The sequence below is a fragment of the Mustela lutreola genome, chromosome 14 (assembly GCF_030435805.1).
Source record: "Mustela lutreola isolate mMusLut2 chromosome 14, mMusLut2.pri, whole genome shotgun sequence".
Taxonomy (NCBI): Eukaryota; Metazoa; Chordata; class Mammalia; order Carnivora; family Mustelidae; genus Mustela; species Mustela lutreola.
In genome coordinates, this window is record NC_081303.1 from 61,063,572 (window position 1) to 61,082,535 (window position 18,964).

Sequence of the window (18,964 nt, forward strand, 5' to 3'; positions counted from 1 at the left end):
ACTGCAAATTTTACAGAATTACCATAGTGGCATTTTCAAGACTAGAGATTGTTGAATACAAATAAGTAGACACTGAAAAAGACTCTTCTTTTTATAGCACTTTTCAGTTTTAGTAGCATGTGTAATAAATGTGTACTATAATATTTGTATATATTTTCCTTTTGTATTTTATAGCTATTGGCTATATATTATGGCTATTGATGGTACTGGCTGATAATCAACCATTTTCAAGCAATTTTCAAGCAAGAAAAATGGGTACCTTCTTCAAATACCATTTTCTAAGTTTAAACATTTATTTCCTCATGGCTTGCTTTAGAACTTGATTGGAGGTCTTTCCATAGGAAAGGTCTTACTGAACTTAAATTTTTGCTGTGAAATATTAGATTGATAACATTCAGATTTATACAAGGTAAACATTATAATATGTTATGTGATGATTTTCTGCTTATATTAGCTAAACTTTTTGTGTATGTGTGTGTATATATATGCATTGTTTATATACTAATGGCTTATAGCCAGTACCAAATAGACTGGATTAGGAACAGGTGGGGAAAAAAATGGGTTGCTTGTCAGGAGGAAAAAAAAAACCAAACTCTATATCTCTATGTAAACCTGTAAGCTATTGTTGTTGTTGTTTTTTTCCAGCCTTTTGTATTTAAGACATGATGTATTTCTTTCTAAGAAACTCAGACCCCCACTCTTACTGAAACCTTTTGCTATTTTCACCTTCCAGGCCTTGTTCCCATTTTGATCTACCCAATTTTTCCTCTTCTTGCCCACCTACTTAAATCCTATCTAGCTTCAAGAATTAATTCACATCTTAACCTTCTTTTTCATATTTCCTGACATACCTGAATAGAAGATGATCATTTCCTGTCTGGAATTCAGATTATCTTACTTTGTTACCCACGTTAACCCATAGAGGAAAGAAGAGAAGAGATAGTGGTTGGCCTTCATGCAGACCAATCATTGATTGTAGGCATCAGAATATTTTTTCAAGTCTCCATGACATTAATGATTTCTACAGTTGAGAATTATTGCCCTGAGCCGAATTCTAGTTCATATGTGCTAAGTATCAAAAATCTGATTCTCAGGCGCCTGGGTGGCTCAGATGGTTAGGCATCATGATCTCCAGGTCCTGGATCTAGCCCCACATCAGGCTCCTAGCCAGCTCAGCGGGGAGTCTGCTTCTCCCTCTCCCTCTGACTCCCCCCAGCTTATGTGCTCTGTCAAATGAATAAATAAAATATTTTTTTTAATCTGATTCTCTTACTAGTGTTTATATTTAAGCAAATGAAACTTACCCATACACTTGTCTAAGCCAGGAACATGGGATTTATCACAACCCTCTTCCCTTAACCTCCAATGTCTTTCATTGGCAAGTCCTTTGTTTTAAATTCCCAAAGAGCTCTCAAACCTGACCACTTCTCTACATATCTTCTATCATCTCTATAGCTCAAAGTATACTTGTATATATCACTGGGGAACATGAGCTCAACCTAACAACCCTGTAATCTTGTCCTCATGCAAACCATTCTCCTTTACTGAACCAAAGGGGTTTTTAGGAAAAGATCATCTGCTTAGGTCAAATATTTTTCCCTGCTTCTCCTTCTTTCCCCATTACCTGTACCCTACCTAAAACATTTCAGTAGAGTCCCACTGAAAACATTTTAGCATGATCAACAATGTTCTTTAAAATATAGCCTCTTCCAACCCCTCTGGCTTATTGCACATGCTGTTCCTGTTTGCTGCCCCCTACCCACACTGGTCTTTTAATTTCTCCCATGCAATATACTCTCTTTTACAAAAGGATGTTTGTGCTACTTACTATGCATGTATAGAATGTCTTTCTCCCCTCTCTTTACCTAGTTGAATTCTATGCATTCTACTGTACACATTTTGTTATCAACCAAATTGAGTTGCCCACAATCTTAATCCCCAACGCTTACAAATAGGACCTCAACTGGAAATAGGGTTTTCCCAGATGCAATCAGTTAAAATGAAGTCATACTGAATTAGGGTGGGTCCTAATCCAATATAACCATGTCTTTATAAGGCGAGAAGACAGTGACACACAAGGGGAGAAGATAGCCATGTGACAGTGGAGGCAGAGGAAACAAGGAAGGCTACTCCTCTACAGTTTTCAGAGGGAGAGAGAGCATGGTCTTGTGGACACTGTGATTTCACATTTCTAGCTTCAAGAACTGTGTACGAATAAATTTCTGTTGTTTTAAGCTACCCCGTTGGTGACTTTTTTTTTAGGGCAGGCCTGGAAAACTAATACACATGTCTAATGTAATTTCTTTAAGTAAGCGTTCCTTGACTTTAGTGATTTGATCAAACTGTCCTTCATATGATCCCACAGCACATATCACAGTTATAATTTTGCTTTCATTGGTGGGATTCTTTGTCTTTTTCTCCTAATAGACTGTAAGCTCCATCATAACAGATTATAAAGTGGTTTATCAGACATTACTGTCTTTACACGTCACATTTATGGTGTAAACTAAATAGGCTGGGTTTATCTTTGTTCCATATTTGTCATTGGTATCCAACATTTCAAGGAATTACATGATTTTCCTGAAGGTTGCACAATTTAAGTAAAATGTCAAAATTTAAAGCCACACCTTCCTACCAAATATTGGAAGTCACATGCAAAAACACAGAGAGAATAATTTTTACTTGGGTGGTTTTACCTCTCTCAATCATCAAGTGGGAAGAATCCTCCTCTGTTTTTACTGTATCATAACATGCCTTGGTTCTCTACATCATGGATCCAGTGATCAGGATGGGGTAAATAGGATATTCTTTCTTTAACCCACTGTAGTTGTTCCGTTCCTGATTGTCGTGAACCAGAGATATACTCCGCAGAACTTTATATAAAATTCCACACTGTTGTGCACTTAAACCATTTGTCTCAATGAGGAGATAATTGTAAAATACACTGATTTTAATTATTTGTACAAATCATGCCAATATGGGAAGCATTACAAATACTTACATTAAAAAATTTACAAACAGAAAAATATTTACTTTATAGCTATGTCTTCAGTTCTTGTTTTTTGGGGTACGTGGATTCAAATAACTTTATTCCTCAAATCATCATAGTGACCTAGGTCCATGGCAATTATTATTATTATTATTATTATTATTATTATTATTTGCTAAAGGTCAGAAAAACTGGAGACTATAAATCTAGGCTGTAAATCTGACCTAACCTACCTAAGGCTCATTTTCCTCATCTGTGAAATGGAGATAAGCTGATGACACAGAACTATTATAAGCATTTGAAATTTAAACATATACCGTGTTTAATACAGTCTGCATAATCAGAGCTCAGTAATGGCAGCTACTATTAACAGCATTTTAAACTAATTCTGAAATATAATTTGATAAATTCTATTGGTATTAGTTTTTGATGACTAAACCTAGTCAACTAATTCAGGAGACATTCAGCAGCTGGAGACAAACAGAAGGCTTTGCACAAATAGCAGTATTTGACCCTCGCACCCACACATATCAATAGTTACAGTTTAAAGCAATGGGAATTATTAAACAATATGGATTGGGATTCTCCTGGAGTGAGGGATGAGGTAGTGTCCCCGTGAAAATCCCAGCTCACAGAGCTTTTTGGACAGAAGGAGGAAGCTTCCATCAGCTTGCATGGACATTCTATATTCCTTCAGTCAACAGAGATATGGAATACTTTTATAAAGTACGCACACGGGCACATACCCCAGAGATTAATTGAGAGCCTTGGTTTATCTATTCCAGCAAGAGTTGGCTAAATTGCATTTTCTTTTGCTCCAGAACTATCAATAGTTTCCCTTTTTCAGATTGAATACATAAATCAAAAGAACATATTTCATGAACAAACTGTGATTATAAAACCCCTATTCTTCACCTATTGATTCCTAAAACTTGATTTACCATGCATTCTCTCCTTCATTGCATTAGATTAGAACTGCTCTTTTTTACCTCACCATGGCTAGAACCGTCTTTGGCTCTTGAACTGTCAGTGTATCCAGGAGCCTTTGAAAGATCATAGAAAATGCATGCAAGCCCACTGCTGAACCATGTCTTGCTTGCATGTTTGTACTACTTCATCAGTTGCAAATTATAAATTGTTTTACCATACTTTAACATAATTACTACAAGGGTTACTATACTAATGATTCTTACCAGCTCTTGGTCCTATAAAATGTGTACAACTCCTTAAGGGAAGCCAGTTATTCCATAAGAAAGTCTGAACTTTGACTTGTAAATGATAGGCAGTTAAATGTGAAAAAGCTTCCTTGTCATTCTACCTCCTAACCCATAACAAACTGCTAAAGTAAAACTCTTTTATGTATTTCAAACTCTTTTTAAGAAAAAAAAAAATCAAAAGAGATCTCTTAAAACAACCAAAAACCACGTGCTGATTTGATATGAAAACCAAGCTTTAAAAAATCTGCTAATGTTATCAGTGTTCCCCATTTGATAATAAAAAGTCTGAATTGATTTTTTCCAGTTTTAGTATAAAAAATATGACATAACGAATTTCAGCTTGATGTAATTTGAAATAGCCAATATATTAAATCCCAAAGTGAAATTTAAATTGGCAATCGTGTCAGATTCAAGTCCCTGAATGAATATTAATTTAAAAACTAATCATTTTCCAACAGGTTGAAGCTTCAAAATGCTAGTTCTTGAATAAAAGCTGTTAGATCCATTACTATAACATCAGGCATCTATTGTTTAAGAAACTAGACCTTCAGTGTTTCGTATGTCTGACTCTTCTTGGCATCATTTTTGCTTAGGGATTTAATTATTTAAAACTCATTTCTTTTTTTGGAATTTGGGAAATGAAAATTCTGATTTTACTGATGGAAAGCTGGTAGGGAGTGAACTGTCTGAGGTAAGGGGTAAGGTCAGACCTGTTAATTAATTTTATGTTACTGGCCCTTTGTAAGTTAATTTCTGGTTTCTGAGCCAATTTTATGAGTAAAGGTGTATGTTTTATTTTTACACATATATGCATACACACACACACATGCACACTCCATATAAATGCATTCATTTGTGGTCATATTAGAAGATGAGTAAAAATATGCATATATTGGGGGGGAGGAGTCAAGATAGCGGAGAAGTAGCAAGCTGAGACTGCTTCAGCTAGCCGGAGATCAGCTAGATAGCTTATCTAAAGATTGCAAACACCTGAAAATCCATCGGCAGATCGAAGAGAAGAAGAACAGCAATTCTGGAAACAGAAAAACAACCACTTTCTGAAAGGTAGGACCGGCGGAGAAGTGAATCCAAAGCGACGGGAAGATAGACCCCGGGGGGAGGGGCCGGCTCCCGGCAAGCGGCGGAGCAACCGCGCACAAAATCAGGACTTTTAAAAGTCTGTTCCGCTGAGGGACATCGCCCCAGAGGCTAAACCGGGGCGAAGCCCATGCGGGGTCAGCGTGGCCTCAGGTCCCGCAGGGTCACAGAAGGATCGGGGGTGTCTGAGTGTCGCAGAGCTTGCGGGTATTGGAACGGGAAAGCCGGCTACAGAGACAGAGCCGACAGTAAGCTCGCAGCTCCGTGTTACCTTGAACCGGTCGCAGGCTCGGTGAGCTCGGAGCGCGGCCGGAGGTCAGGCAGACGGGAGTAACTGGGCGCTGTTCTCTGAGGGCGCACTGAGGAGTGGGGCCCTGGGCTCTCGGCTCCTCCGGGCCGGAGACCAGGAGGCCGCCATTTGTATTCCCGTCCTCTGGAACTCTACGGAAAGCGCTCAGGGAACAAAAGCTCCTGAAAGCAAACCCGAGCGGATTACTCACCCCGGCCCCGGGTAAGGGCGGTGTAATTCCGCCTGGGGCAAAGACACTTGAGAATCACTACAACAGGCCCCTCCCCCAGAAGATCAACAAGAAATCCAGCCGAGACCAAGTTCACCTACCAAGGAGTGCGGTTTCAATACCAAGGAGAGCAGCAGAATTCCAGAGGAGGAGAAAGCCAAGCACGGAACTCATGGCTTTTTTCCTGTGATTTTTTTTAGTCTTGCAGTTAATTTAATTTTTTCTTTTTCATTTTTTTTTTTTCTCGCCTTCGGGTAAAATTTTTTTTTTTTTTAACTGTTACCTTTTTCTTTTTTAACGATTTTTTACTAGTTTATCTAATATATATATATATTTTTTTACATTTTTCTTAGGTGTTTTCTTTTTAAAAAAAAAAATTCTTTTCTTTTTTTTTTTTTTTTTTTTCTTTTTTCTTTCTTCCTTTTTGAACCTCTTTTTATCCCCTTTCTCCCCACTCACGATTTTGGATCTCTTCTAATTTGGCTAAAGCATATTTTCCTGGGGTTGTTGCCACCCTTTTAGTATTTTACTTGCCCCTTCATTTACTCTTATCTGGACAAAATGACAAGACGTAAAAATTCACCACAAAAAAAAGAACAAGAGGCAGTACCGAAGGCTAGGGACCTAATCAATACAGACATCGGTAATATGTCAGATCTAGAGTTCAGAATGACAATTCTCAAGGTTCTAGCCGGGCTCGAAAAAGGCATGGAAGATATGAGAGAAACCCTCTCGAGAGATATAAAAGCCCTTTCTGGAGAAATAAAAGAACTAAAATCTAACCAAGTTGAAATCAAAAAAGCTATTAATGAGGTGCAATCAAAAATGGAGGCTCTCACTGCTAGGATAAATGAGGCAGAAGAAAGAATTAGTGATATAGAAGACCAAATGACAGAGAATAAAGAAGCTGAGCAAAAGAGGGACAAACAGCTACTGGACCACGAGGGGAGAATTCGAGAAATAAGTGACACCATAAAACGAAACAACATTAGAATAATTGGGATTCCAGAAGAAGAAGAAAGTGAGAGGGGAGCAGAAGGTATACTGGAGAGAATTATTGGGGAGAATTTCCCCAATATGGCAAAGGGAACAAGCATCAAAATTCAGGAGGTTCAGAGAATGCCCCTCAAAATAAATAAGAATAGGCCCACACCCCGTCACATAATAGTAAAATTTACAAGTCTCAATGACAAAGAGAAAATCCTGAAAGCAGCCCGGGAAAAGAAGTCTGTAACATACAATGGTAAAAATATTAGATTGGCAGCTGACTTATCCACAGAGACCTGGCAGGCCAGAAAGAGCTGGCATGATATTTTCAGAGCACTAAACGAGAAAAACATGCAGCCAAGAATACTATATCCAGCTAGGCTATCATTGAAAATAGAAGGAGAGATTAAAAGCTTCCAGGACAAACAACAACTGAAAGAATTTGCAAATACCAAACCAGCTCTACAGGAAATCTTGAAAGGGGTCCTCTAAGCAAAGAGAGAGCCTACAAGTGGTAGATCAGAAAGGAACAGAGACCATATACAGTAACAGTCACCTTACAGGCAATACAATGGCACTAAATTCATATCTCTCAATAGTTACCCTGAATGTGAATGGGCTAAATGCCCCTGTCAAAAGACACAGGGTATCAGAATGGATAAAAAAACAAAACCCATCTATATGTTGCCTCCAAGAAACACATTTTAAGCCCGAAGACACCTCCAGATTTAAAGTGAGGGGGTGGAAAAGAATTTACCATGCTAATGGACATCAGAAGAAAGCAGGAGTGGCAATCCTTATATCAGATCAATTAGATTTTAAGCCAAAGACTGTAATAAGAGATGAGGAAGGACACTATATCATACTCAAAGGGTCTGTCCAACAAGAAGATTTAACAATTTTAAATATCTATGCCCCCAACGTGGGAGCAGCCAACTATATAAACCAATTAATAACAAAATCAAAGAAACACATAAACAACAATACAATAATAGTAGGGGACTTTAACATTCCCCTCACTGAAATGGACAGGTCATCCAAGCAAAAGATCAGCAAGGAAATAAAGGCCTTAAATGACACACTGGACCAGATGGACATCACAGATATATTCAGAATATTTCATCCCAAAGCAACAGAATACACATTCTTCTCTAGTGCACATGGAACATTCTCCAGAATAGATCACATCCTCGGTCCTAAATCAGGACTCAACCGGTATCAAAAGATTGGGATCATTCCCTGCATATTTTCAGACCACAATGCTCTAAAGCTAGAACTCAACCACAAAAGGAAGTTTGGAAAGAACCCAAATACATGGAGACTAAACAGTATCCTTCTAAAGAATGAATGGGTCAACCGGGAAATTAAAGAAGAATTGAAAAAAATCATGGAAACAAATGATAATGAAAATACAACGGTTCAAAATCTGTGGGACACAACAAAGGCAGTCCTGAGAGGAAAATATATAGCGGTACAAGCCTTTCTCAAGAAACAAGAAAGGTCTCAGGTACACAACCTAACCCTACACCTAAAGGAGCTGGAGAAAGAACAAGAAAGAAACCCTAAGCCCAGCAGGAGAAGAGAAATCATAAAGATCAGAGCAGAAATCAATGAAATAGAAACCAAAAAAACAATAGAACAAATCAACGAAACTAGGAGCTGGTTCTTTGAAAGAATTAATAAAATTGATAAACCCCTGGCCCGACTTATCAAAAAGAAAAGAGAAAGGACCCAAATAAATAAAATCATGAATGAAAGAGGAGAGATCACAACTAACACCAAGGAAATACAAACTATTATAAGAACATACTATGAGCAACTCTACGGCAATAAATTTGACAATCTGGAAGAAATGGATGCATTCCTAGAAACATATAAACTACCACAACTGAACCATGAAGAAATAGAAAGCCTGAACAGACCCATAACCAGTAAGGAGATTGAAACAGTCATTAAAAATCTCCAAACAAACAAAAGCCCAGGGCCAGACGGCTTCCCGGCGGAATTCTACCAAACATTTAAAGAAGAACTAATTCCTATTCTCCTGAAACTGTTCCAAAAAATAGAAATGGAAGGAAAACTTCCAAACTCATTTTATGAAGCCAGCATCACCTTGATCCCAAAACCAGACAAGGATCCCACCAAAAAAGAGAGCTATAGACCGATATCCTTGATGAACACAGATGCGAAAATACTCAACAAAATACTAGCCAATAGGATTCAACAGTACATTAAAAAGATTATTCACCACGACCAAGTGGGATTTATTCCAGGGCTGCAAGGTTGGTTCAACATCCGCAAATCAGTCAATGTGATACAACACATCAATAAAAGTAAGAACAAGAACCATATGATACTCTCAATAGATGCTGAAAAAGCATTTGACAAAGTACAACATCCCTTCCTGATCAAAACTCTTCAAAGTGTAGGGATAGAGGGCACATACCTCAATATCATCAAAGCCATCTATGAAAAACCCACCGCAAATATCATTCTCAATGGAGAAAAACTGAAAGCTTTTCCGCTAAGGTCAGGAACACGGCAGGGATGTCCATTATCACCACTGCTATTCAACATCGTACTAGAGGTCCTAGCCTCAGCAATCAGACAACAAAAGGAAATTAAAGGCATCCAAATCGGCAAAGAAGAAGTCAAATTATCACTCTTCGCAGATGATATGATACTATATGTGGAAAACCCAAAAGACTCCACTCCAAAACTGCTAGAACTTATACAGGAATTCAGTAAAGTGTCAGGATATAAAATCAATGCACAGAAATCAGTTGCATTTCTCTACACCAACAGCAAGACAGAAGAAAGAGATATTAAGGAGTCAATCCCATTTACAATTGCATCCAAAACCATAAGATACCTAGGAATAAACCTAACCAAAGAGACACAGAATCTATACTCAGAAAACTATAAAGTACTCATGAAAGAAATTGAGGAAGACACAAAGAAATGGAAAAATGTTCCATGCTCCTGGATTGGAAGAATAAATATTGTGAAAATGTCTATGCTACCTAAAGCAATCTACACATTTAATGCAATTCCTATCAAAGTACCATCCATCTTTTTCAAAGAAATGGAACAAATAATTCTAAAATTTATATGGAACCAGAAAAGACCTCGAATAGCCAAAGGGATATTGAAAAAGAAAGCCAACGTTGGTGGCATCACAATTCCGGACTTCAAGCTCTATTACAAAGCTGTCATCATCAAGACAGCATGGTACTGGCACAAAAACAGACACATAGATCAATGGAACAGAATAGAGAGCCCAGAAATAGACCCTCAACTCTATGGTCAACTAATCTTCGACAAAGCAGGAAAGAATGTCCAATGGAAAAAAGACAGCCTTTTCAATAAATGGTGCTGGGAAAATTGGACAGCCACATGCAGAAAAATGAAATTGGACCATTTCCTTACACCACACACAAAAATAGACTCAAAATGGATGAAGGACCTCAATGTACGAAAGGAATCCATCAAAATCCTTGAGGAGAACACGGGCAGCAACCTCTTCGACCTCTGCCGCAGCAACATCTTCCTAGGAACAACGCAAAAGGCAAGGGAAGCAAGGGAAAAAATGAACTACTGGGATTTCATCAAGATCAAAAGCTTTTGCACAGCAAAGGAAACAGTTAACAAAATCAAAAGACAACTGACAGAATGGGAGAAGATATTTGCAAACGACATATCAGATAAAGGACTAGTGTCCAGAATCTATAAAGAACTTAGCAAACTCAACACCCAAAGAACAAATAATCCAATCAAGAAATGGGCAGAAGACATGAACAGACATTTCTGCAAAGAAGACATCCAGATGGCGAACAGACACATGAAAAAGTGCTCCATATCACTCGGCATCAGGGAAATACAAATCAAAACCACAATGAGATATCACCTCACACCAGTCAGAATGGCTAAAATCAACAAGTCAGGAAATGACAGATGCTGGCGAGGATGCGGAGAAAGGGGAACCCTCCTACACTGTTGGTGGGAATGCAAGCTGGTGCAGCCACTCTGGAAAACAGCATGGAGGTTCCTCAAAATGTTGAAAATAGAACTGCCCTATGACCCAGCAATTGCACTATTGGGTATTTACCCTAAAGATACAAATGTAGTGATCCAAAGGGACACATGCACCCGAATGTTTATAGCAGCAATGTCCACAATAGCCAAACTATGGAAAGAACCTAGATGTCCATCAACAGATGAATGGATCAAGAAGATGTGGTATATATACACAATGGAATACTATGCAGCCATCAAAAGAAATGAAATCTTGCCATTTGCAACAACATGGATGGAACTAGAGCGTATCATGCTTAGCGAAATAAGTCAAGCAGAGAAAGACAACTATCATATGATCTCCCTGATATGAGGAAGTGGTGATGCAACATGGAGGCTTAAGTGGGTAGAAGAATAAATGAAACAAGATGGGATTGGGAGGGAGACAAACCATAAGTGACTCTTAATCTCACAAAACAAACTGAGGGTTGCCGGGGGGAGGGGGTTGGGGAGAAGAGGGTGGGATTATGGACATTGGGGAGGGTATGTGATTTGGTGAGTGCTGTGAAGTGAGTAAACCTGGTGATTCACAGACCTGGGGATAAAAATATATGTATATAAAAAATATATGTTTATAAAAAATAAAAAATTAAAAAAAAAATATGCATATATTTTAATTAGGCTTGCAATTTGAAATGAGACTAAACCAGATTATCAGTTATGTGTTCTATCCCATGCCCAGCATGATGGAAGTCTCTAATCCCCAATTCAAACAAAATTTGGATGTATGATATAATAATGCAACAGTAAGTTGCCTTTAATATAAAAATATACTCTTTGCAGTTATACTGTGAAAGAATTACAAGTTGCACTTGTCCCCATCCTGGCCATAAAAATCTGCCAAAAAAAATGTTTCTCTATGAACACCAGACAGCATGGGGAAACAGGAAATTGCACAAGCCTAATGGTCAGCTCACAGAGCTGGCTCCATCACTTACATCTAGACAACCCTACAAAACTCAAGTGACTTCTAAACTTCAACTGTGCCTCCCCTCCACACTCCACTTACTTTTTTATGTGAATTCAGAAGGAATTCAAGGAGGCTTCCTTTTGTCACCTAGTCCAAACCTCTTTTTACATAAGGAAGGAAGGAAGAAAACTAAGTCAAATGGTTTTGCTAAGACTACAGAGAAGAATTACCTGAATAAATTATCCCTACATCTGATTTCTTGTCCTCCCCACTACTTTACAGCAACCTTTAAAGAAAGAGCACATTCCTTTTAAAACATCTATAAAATGAATTATTATAAATTTCATAGTATCTTCAATGAGTTCAGACTGGTGTCCAATTTAAAGAAACCCTAGGCAGATCTCCAATCGAGAATAAATAATCACTAATTTTCCTTTGAATGAATCCAGATTCTCATAACGCTGGTTTGTCCCCCAATGCACCAAGTAATGCCAGGCGAACAAATGACGGATCTGTAGGGTAGTCCTAATGTTTTAGGACTGTTCTGTCGTTTTAACTTACAATGTGGAACGGGGGAAAACTTATGTAAAAATAAAATTTAAAAAGTAGTACACAGATTGGAAAGGACAAGTTTTCTCTTGATAGTCCAACAGATATGAAATAAAGCAGCCTCATTAAATCATAAGTACTTTAACCTTTTCTTAAAAGAAGGGAAAGATTTAAAGATTTATAAAGAAATTTTTGCCTAAACTAGGAAATGACTCATATTTGACATGTATTGAAATGATAATGCTGATTTCAATAGGCACTCTAAGAGCACTTTACTCCCAGGAGAGTAATTCAGTCATGGTTACCTTTTCACATTTGGATTTTAAACTTTCTTTTGTAAAGCTTTTAATGTACTACTGCCTGCCAAAACATGGCACAGTTTCACAGATAAGGCAAAATAAAGAGAAGTAAAAAATATTTTTTATCATTGTTGATGCAAAAATATGCAACAAACATTATCTATATGATATCTTCTGCTGATTCCTTTTCCTCAACAGTTTCTATTTCCATATTTTTTAACATTATAACCTAACTGGGCCCCACTGGTCAGCGGGTGGGATCGACAATGTCAAGATACAGAACATATGAGTCCCCTATCTCTAACTCCAGGGAAATGAGAGGTAAGCACAACCAGATGGAATCCATCGTGTGCTAAACATGGCCTTAACACCAGGCATGACTTAACCTCCTTTCAAACCTAGTGCTATGGAAATACCACTTACTGTCAATTGCATTTGATAAACTCAAATCCTAAGTAAAAGCTGAGTAGATAAGGCAAAACACACTGATCAGATATTCCTGTCAATACCTTCCTATAGAAATCAAGCATTGTTACCTCTCTGCATTCATATTTCAAATTTTCTCCCTAAGGCTTTAAATGTACTACTATGCCAAGATGCGGTGGAATTTCAGTTACAATCAGGCAAAACAAGGATATGTACGAAGTGTATTGAAATCCTCAAGAATGATATCTGTGCTAAAATAAACTTTAAAACCTAGATAACAATTCTCAAGGCCCTTGAAGGAAGTCTACTTCTAACCTGCTTTAGGTTGCAAGAACAATGTGAGACATCAAAGATTATTGCCATAATAAGAATGAGGGCACAACAGTCCTTTAGTATGAAGGGGGTTTGCATGAACCACTCTTCAGCCACCCCTCTGAGCTCATGAGGTGGGGACTGCTGTACACTGGACTTCTGCTGTGAAAGCCACGTGTGGGGATTTTTGTTGCATTGGGCCATTTATAGGACCCTGAAAAAAAAAAAAAGGATAAACTCCATCTCCATTCCTAGGAACTGTAAAATACCAGATTCTCACAGTTATATTAGCCTTTAACAGCTTCTTAGGCTAAAACAAACTGTGGCTGACAACTAAAGTAATCATATAACACTTTTTGAGCATCTGAAGTGTAAAGTTCATTAGTTCTAAGGTCAGCATTTTAATGCAACAGCCAAATTTTATTCACATCATCAGTCGCAATCTGCAAGAGACAGCTGTAAAAACCAGGCAGGGGCTTTAATGCTGCCATAACTAGTAAAATCAGTACCAGTCCCTGAAAGAGCCCGCCACATTTTTTAACATAATATCCTAACCAAATTAAGCAAAAATTTCCTAAGGATCTTATTATCCCCAAAGAGCATTGTCCCAAGTTCTGGTGGGAGTTTTCACAGCAACTTTGAGGGGAGAATGCTGGAATATCAAGAGCTACATCACCAGGTCATTTAAATGTTATTTTTCTTTAGTTGTCATTTACACATAAATGAAATAGAAAAGAACAGCTCCAGACCTTGTGGAAAGATGCCATTTAAAGGAAAGAAAGGAAGACAGATCCTTGTGTTTAACCAAATGTTAAATATTTTTTATTTTACTCACCTGCACACTAAGATGAATCCATTTCTTCACAAGAATTCTCCCCAGTGTCATTACTTTTATTGGAGGCTGCAAACCATTTACTGTGCGATAATAAAACATGGTCTCTTTCTCGGATATTGTAAGTTTGAACACAATCTGCCCATCCGCTGTCTTTTCTATAACACACCTTAGGAAGCAACCGAGAGAGAAAAGATCAGCATCCAACCAAAAGACAGGCTAAGGCATGATGCAGTTAACAGTGGTGTGGAAATCACCCCAAACTCCCCTCAAAGGGGCACCCAGTGAATGAGTGCCTGAATGCCATTATATTCAGAGCAAGTTATACTCATTATACTCCAATTATTTTTTTTATTTATTTATTTACAATATACTCACCAGAACCTCAACACCTTTTATGAGATTCATGATGAAAACGAAAGTGCTTGAATCATCAGGCAAAACCAACATTTAGCCTGTTGGCTCATTAGTCTTCTGCTATTTCCTTTACAGGAAGAGGTACAAGACATGAAGTCCTGCTTGGGGATTGAGTCATCCGTGCAAAATTTTTTTTTTTTTTTAATGTAAAGAGAATTTAGTGTCCATAGAAGACTCGAAAGTGCTAGCCCTGAAGTCAGAATTGCTCTATTGAATTCCCATGATGAAATGGAGAATGGACAACTGCACGCAGACTCTACTTACTTCCTCATCAACTGGCCAGAAGCCAAAGCCAGTGTCTGTAAGAGCTCTCCATGGCCACACAGCCCAAATGAGGCACTGACAGGACATTAATGATCTTGGATGAAAGGTCATACAATCTTCTAAGGACCACAGTGAAATAATATTTTGATAAAACAGAAGAACGTTCAGAAATTTTCTAGGTCTTATATCAGGCCAATTACCCAGTTATTTTTTTAAAAATCAATTTTATCCTCATCATAGTGGCACACTTTTCCCATCGCTGTAAATAGACAAATGGTGTTTTTATAAATGTTTATTTTCTACGTTAATTTATGTTTCATATAAATTATCTTATGTTGAGTGTATGATTGCATGTTTCGGACCACTCTGTACTCCCTGAGCAGAAACCGCTATGAAGCAAAGCCTCATTCCTCTCTCTTACATTTCAATCTAGAGAGTCAACTTCTTAGCAGAAGAGAGAACATGAGGAATGCTTGCTAGTAGCCTCCTGAGTGGATTACTCCCAAAGATCTGCTATTTAAAGACAAGTATCACTGACATTAGCTATTAACATCTCCCCAAATAACTAGCTCTTAAAGATGCCCATCAACCTGCATGTCACAGATAAGAACTCAGCAGAGGGGAGAACTTCACCAGGTCATGGAGGGGTCTGGGTCCTTTTCTTCACCAGCTGCCTGCTACTCAGCTCAGGCATAGCCAGGGCCATGCCCGGTCCTGGAACCCTATTCTCTGGTTCAGGGTAGCTTAAGCGGCCTTCGTTGGTGTTCAGTTAATGGTAATGGTACCAATCGATCTGTCTTTCCCCATTAGCTCCTGAGTTTTCTGAGCACAGCAGAACCAGATATACAGCAGACCCAAAAACTAAGGAGTCGAAGACCAAATCGAGAAGAGGAAGCATCAAAGAAACAAAGGTAAGATAGGGCCAACCAAAAACTATTGCTAAGGATGGGCGCCTGGGTGGCTCAGTGGGTTAAGCCGCTGCCTTCGGTTCAGGTCATGATCTCAGGGTCCTGGGATCGAGGCCCGCATCGGGCTCTCTGCTCAGCAGGGAGCCTGCTTCCTCCTCTCTCTCTGCCTGCTTGTGATCTCTCTCTGTCAAATAAATAAATAAAATCTTAAAAAAAAAAAAAAAAAAAACTATTGCTAAGGAGGTTTTAAAACTTTCCTTAAAGGTCACATTTTCCACAATTTATTCCTTCTCACTTGCATGTATTCTTTCCTGGAGTTGAGAGGTGAAAATAAGATTGGAGGCCACTTTATAGTTACTATTTCACTGTTTTCCTATATTTTGTATATTTTTTGGTGATAAAGTTATGAGAACAAGGATATTTTTAACACAGGCAAACAGGTTCAACTTTATAGAAATTCTACTGTGATTTTTTTTTTCTTTTAACTCTCTGGTGGGTTGATCTTTCTAAATCCCTGGGATGAAATGGCTCTCTCTTGACCCCCTGCCTCCAGATGTCCGGGTCTCAAACAACCTAAGAAGAGTTTGCCTCTACTCATTTTTCTTGAGTTTTAAATCAACAAGTTAAAATTTGACCATTACTCAAGAATGTATTTGCCAAATGCAGGCTTATTTTCCCAAGCTTACTGAAAATGCATTTCTTAATATGTTATTGATTATCTTCCTTGCTATTTTGTTTGCTTGTAAACATACTAGCTTTGGTAGATAATGAATGTGAGAGGAAGGCAGGTAGCAAAATATTTAGGAACTGGATTTATTCTGCTCCTGGATAAACAATAATTGGATAATCCATGTTTTGTTTGTTTTACTTATCTAGTGCAAACACCCCGAAATTCCCCCAATTCCCATAGTTATTTTAGTTTTGAGAATGGAAACGACCTTGATGCGTGGAACTCTCTAGACCGTAAACCATGTGCCACTGCCTCTATCAATACCCCTGTCTTGTTTACACAAAATGAAACCAACAGAAGAAGAATTTGGTAGAGACACATCCCATGGAAAAAAAAAAAAAAAACTTGGGGAAAAAATAATTTTCCCTAGCCATATTTGTCAACAGACAATTTTTAAGTCTCTTTGGACCCTTTACATAAACTGAGTGGGTTGGATTTATTGACATTTCAAACAATAAAAAAACAAAACAAATAAACAACAAACCTAAGGTTTGCTTTTACAGGAGATACAGAAATAGAGATAATGGTTTGTGATCATTTTAACTCCAAATGAAAAAAAAAATGTCAACTTTCACTTGGCAAATTAAAACTAAACAAGAAAGACATTTAAGTCATATTTGCTTATGAGATTATAAGACTTTTCTGGTTTGTTTCACAAGTTTTTAGATATTTGGCCAACACTCTCAAACAAAGAAACTGTCAGAAGGGGAAGAGCCAAAAACCCTCCAGGAAGACAAAAGATAAGCAAAAAAAAAGGTCTAAAAATTTCCTTACTTATTCAAATCTCCAGATTGGCTCTAAACAGTTAGGAAAAACACATGAGAGGTCAGTTTTAGAGGCTATTACAGAATGAAACACAGGTGATTATACAGACTAACAAAAAATAATATGAAGGAGGCGCCCAGTCCACTCACCAGAAGCATTTCTACTATGATCGATGGCATAAAAGCTTTTGGGACTCTCTTATGCATATATATATCTATATATAATATATAGATATATATATTATATAATATATAATTATATAATTATATAATATATAGATATATAGATATCCTATCAGGAAACACCACAAGGTAAAGGGTCAAAAGCTGTTATGTTCTCAGAGTTAGAGGATTAGTCATGTATTCAACACATATGATTGGGTTATCTTCCATGAGTCAAACATCTCTTCCTAGGAAAATCAGGATGAATAAAACACAGTCCTAAGCCCTCGGAGAGCTCTCTGCCTGATGAATATTTTACACTCTGGCAGGAGTGGGCTGCTTAGAAAACAGCAATCAGAACTTAGAAAACCTAGATCAGAACTTAGAAAACAGCAATCTTTTGTACCACTAGCCCCTACACATTAAAACTCCCACTAAGGCTGAGCCTCTGAAGGCCAAGACCCAAGTATTGGCTCAGTGGCTGGGAGATAAATGAGACGGGGAAACAGATCTGCCTGCAATGAAACTGTCTTCACATATTCTTTTTGGAGGGCTCACTTCACCCATGAAAAAGAGGAACAGAATCTAAATTTAGGGGGGAACGTTGGGAAAGGAAACCTGAAGAGGAAGACTAGCAAAGGAGTCGACCTTCAATCGCGCGAATTCCAGGGTTAGCCTTCATTTCTAGTTTAGAATCCATGTGGCCATCATTGTCACCACTACGGATCGTCCAGGACCCTAGGAAAACTTACACGCACTCTACTACTTACATTACACCCTCTCGCTCAGGTTTCAGCCACACGGCTAAAGTAAATGACGCCGCCAGCCTCGGAGAAGGAGGAGAAGAAAAGCAATTCTTGTGACTTCCAAAAATAAAACTTGTGGAATTGCTCTGGCAGTTGGGACACAGATCACGCTCGTCTACTGTGATGCAGCTCCTGAGGCCTTTGGAAAAGAGGGCCGTGTAGACGGGAGTTGAAGATCTATAGGGGCAATCCTGAATGCAAAGCCGCTGGGTACAGAACCCAAGACCCGCAGCAGCAGAGCTGTGACAGAAAGTGCTTCGGTCTGGGAGTCCACACGTCGCTTGGGTTGGCACAAGTGACACGTTCTTGAAAGCTCCCACATTCTCCAGCCTTGGGAAGAGACCCCGCGAGTCAGCCAAGGAGATGGAGGTGAAATACATAAAGATCAAGGTTTTGGTGACATGGGTCAAGAAGCAGAAGCCCAGGGAAAGAGCCCAGCCATTCATGTTCACCAAAAAGCATGCTTCTCCTAGCAAAGCATTCCTAAGTAAAAAATAAGACCAATGCCACTCGCCAGCCACACTTTGAAGCAGGGTGCTCTACGTGATGTTGAGAGACTCCATTTTCAGGAAACCGCATACACGTTTTCACACCGAGGGAACACCAGAGACGTTCTGGGCCATGGTGAAGGCATGAGTAGCAGCTGGTGTCTGGGAAGCAAAAACAAAGTGTCAAGGAAAAGCTGCTATATCGTTAAAATTT

At 38.5% G+C, this 18,964-nt stretch overlaps 1 protein-coding gene across 1 annotated transcript in view; it reads right to left on the reverse strand.

Annotated features, from left to right (window-relative positions):
* USH2A (usherin) overlaps positions 1-18,708 on the reverse strand; it is a 704,505-nt gene extending 685,797 nt beyond the window's left edge. The window contains exons 1-2 of the mRNA XM_059145262.1: positions 18,227-18,708; positions 14,215-14,380 (exon numbers count right to left, since the gene is read on the reverse strand). Coding sequence (XP_059001245.1) covers positions 14,215-14,380; positions 18,227-18,708 — 648 coding nt within the window. The remainder of the gene's footprint in view (positions 1-14,214; positions 14,381-18,226) is intronic.
* Positions 18,709-18,964: the final 256 nt, after the last annotated feature.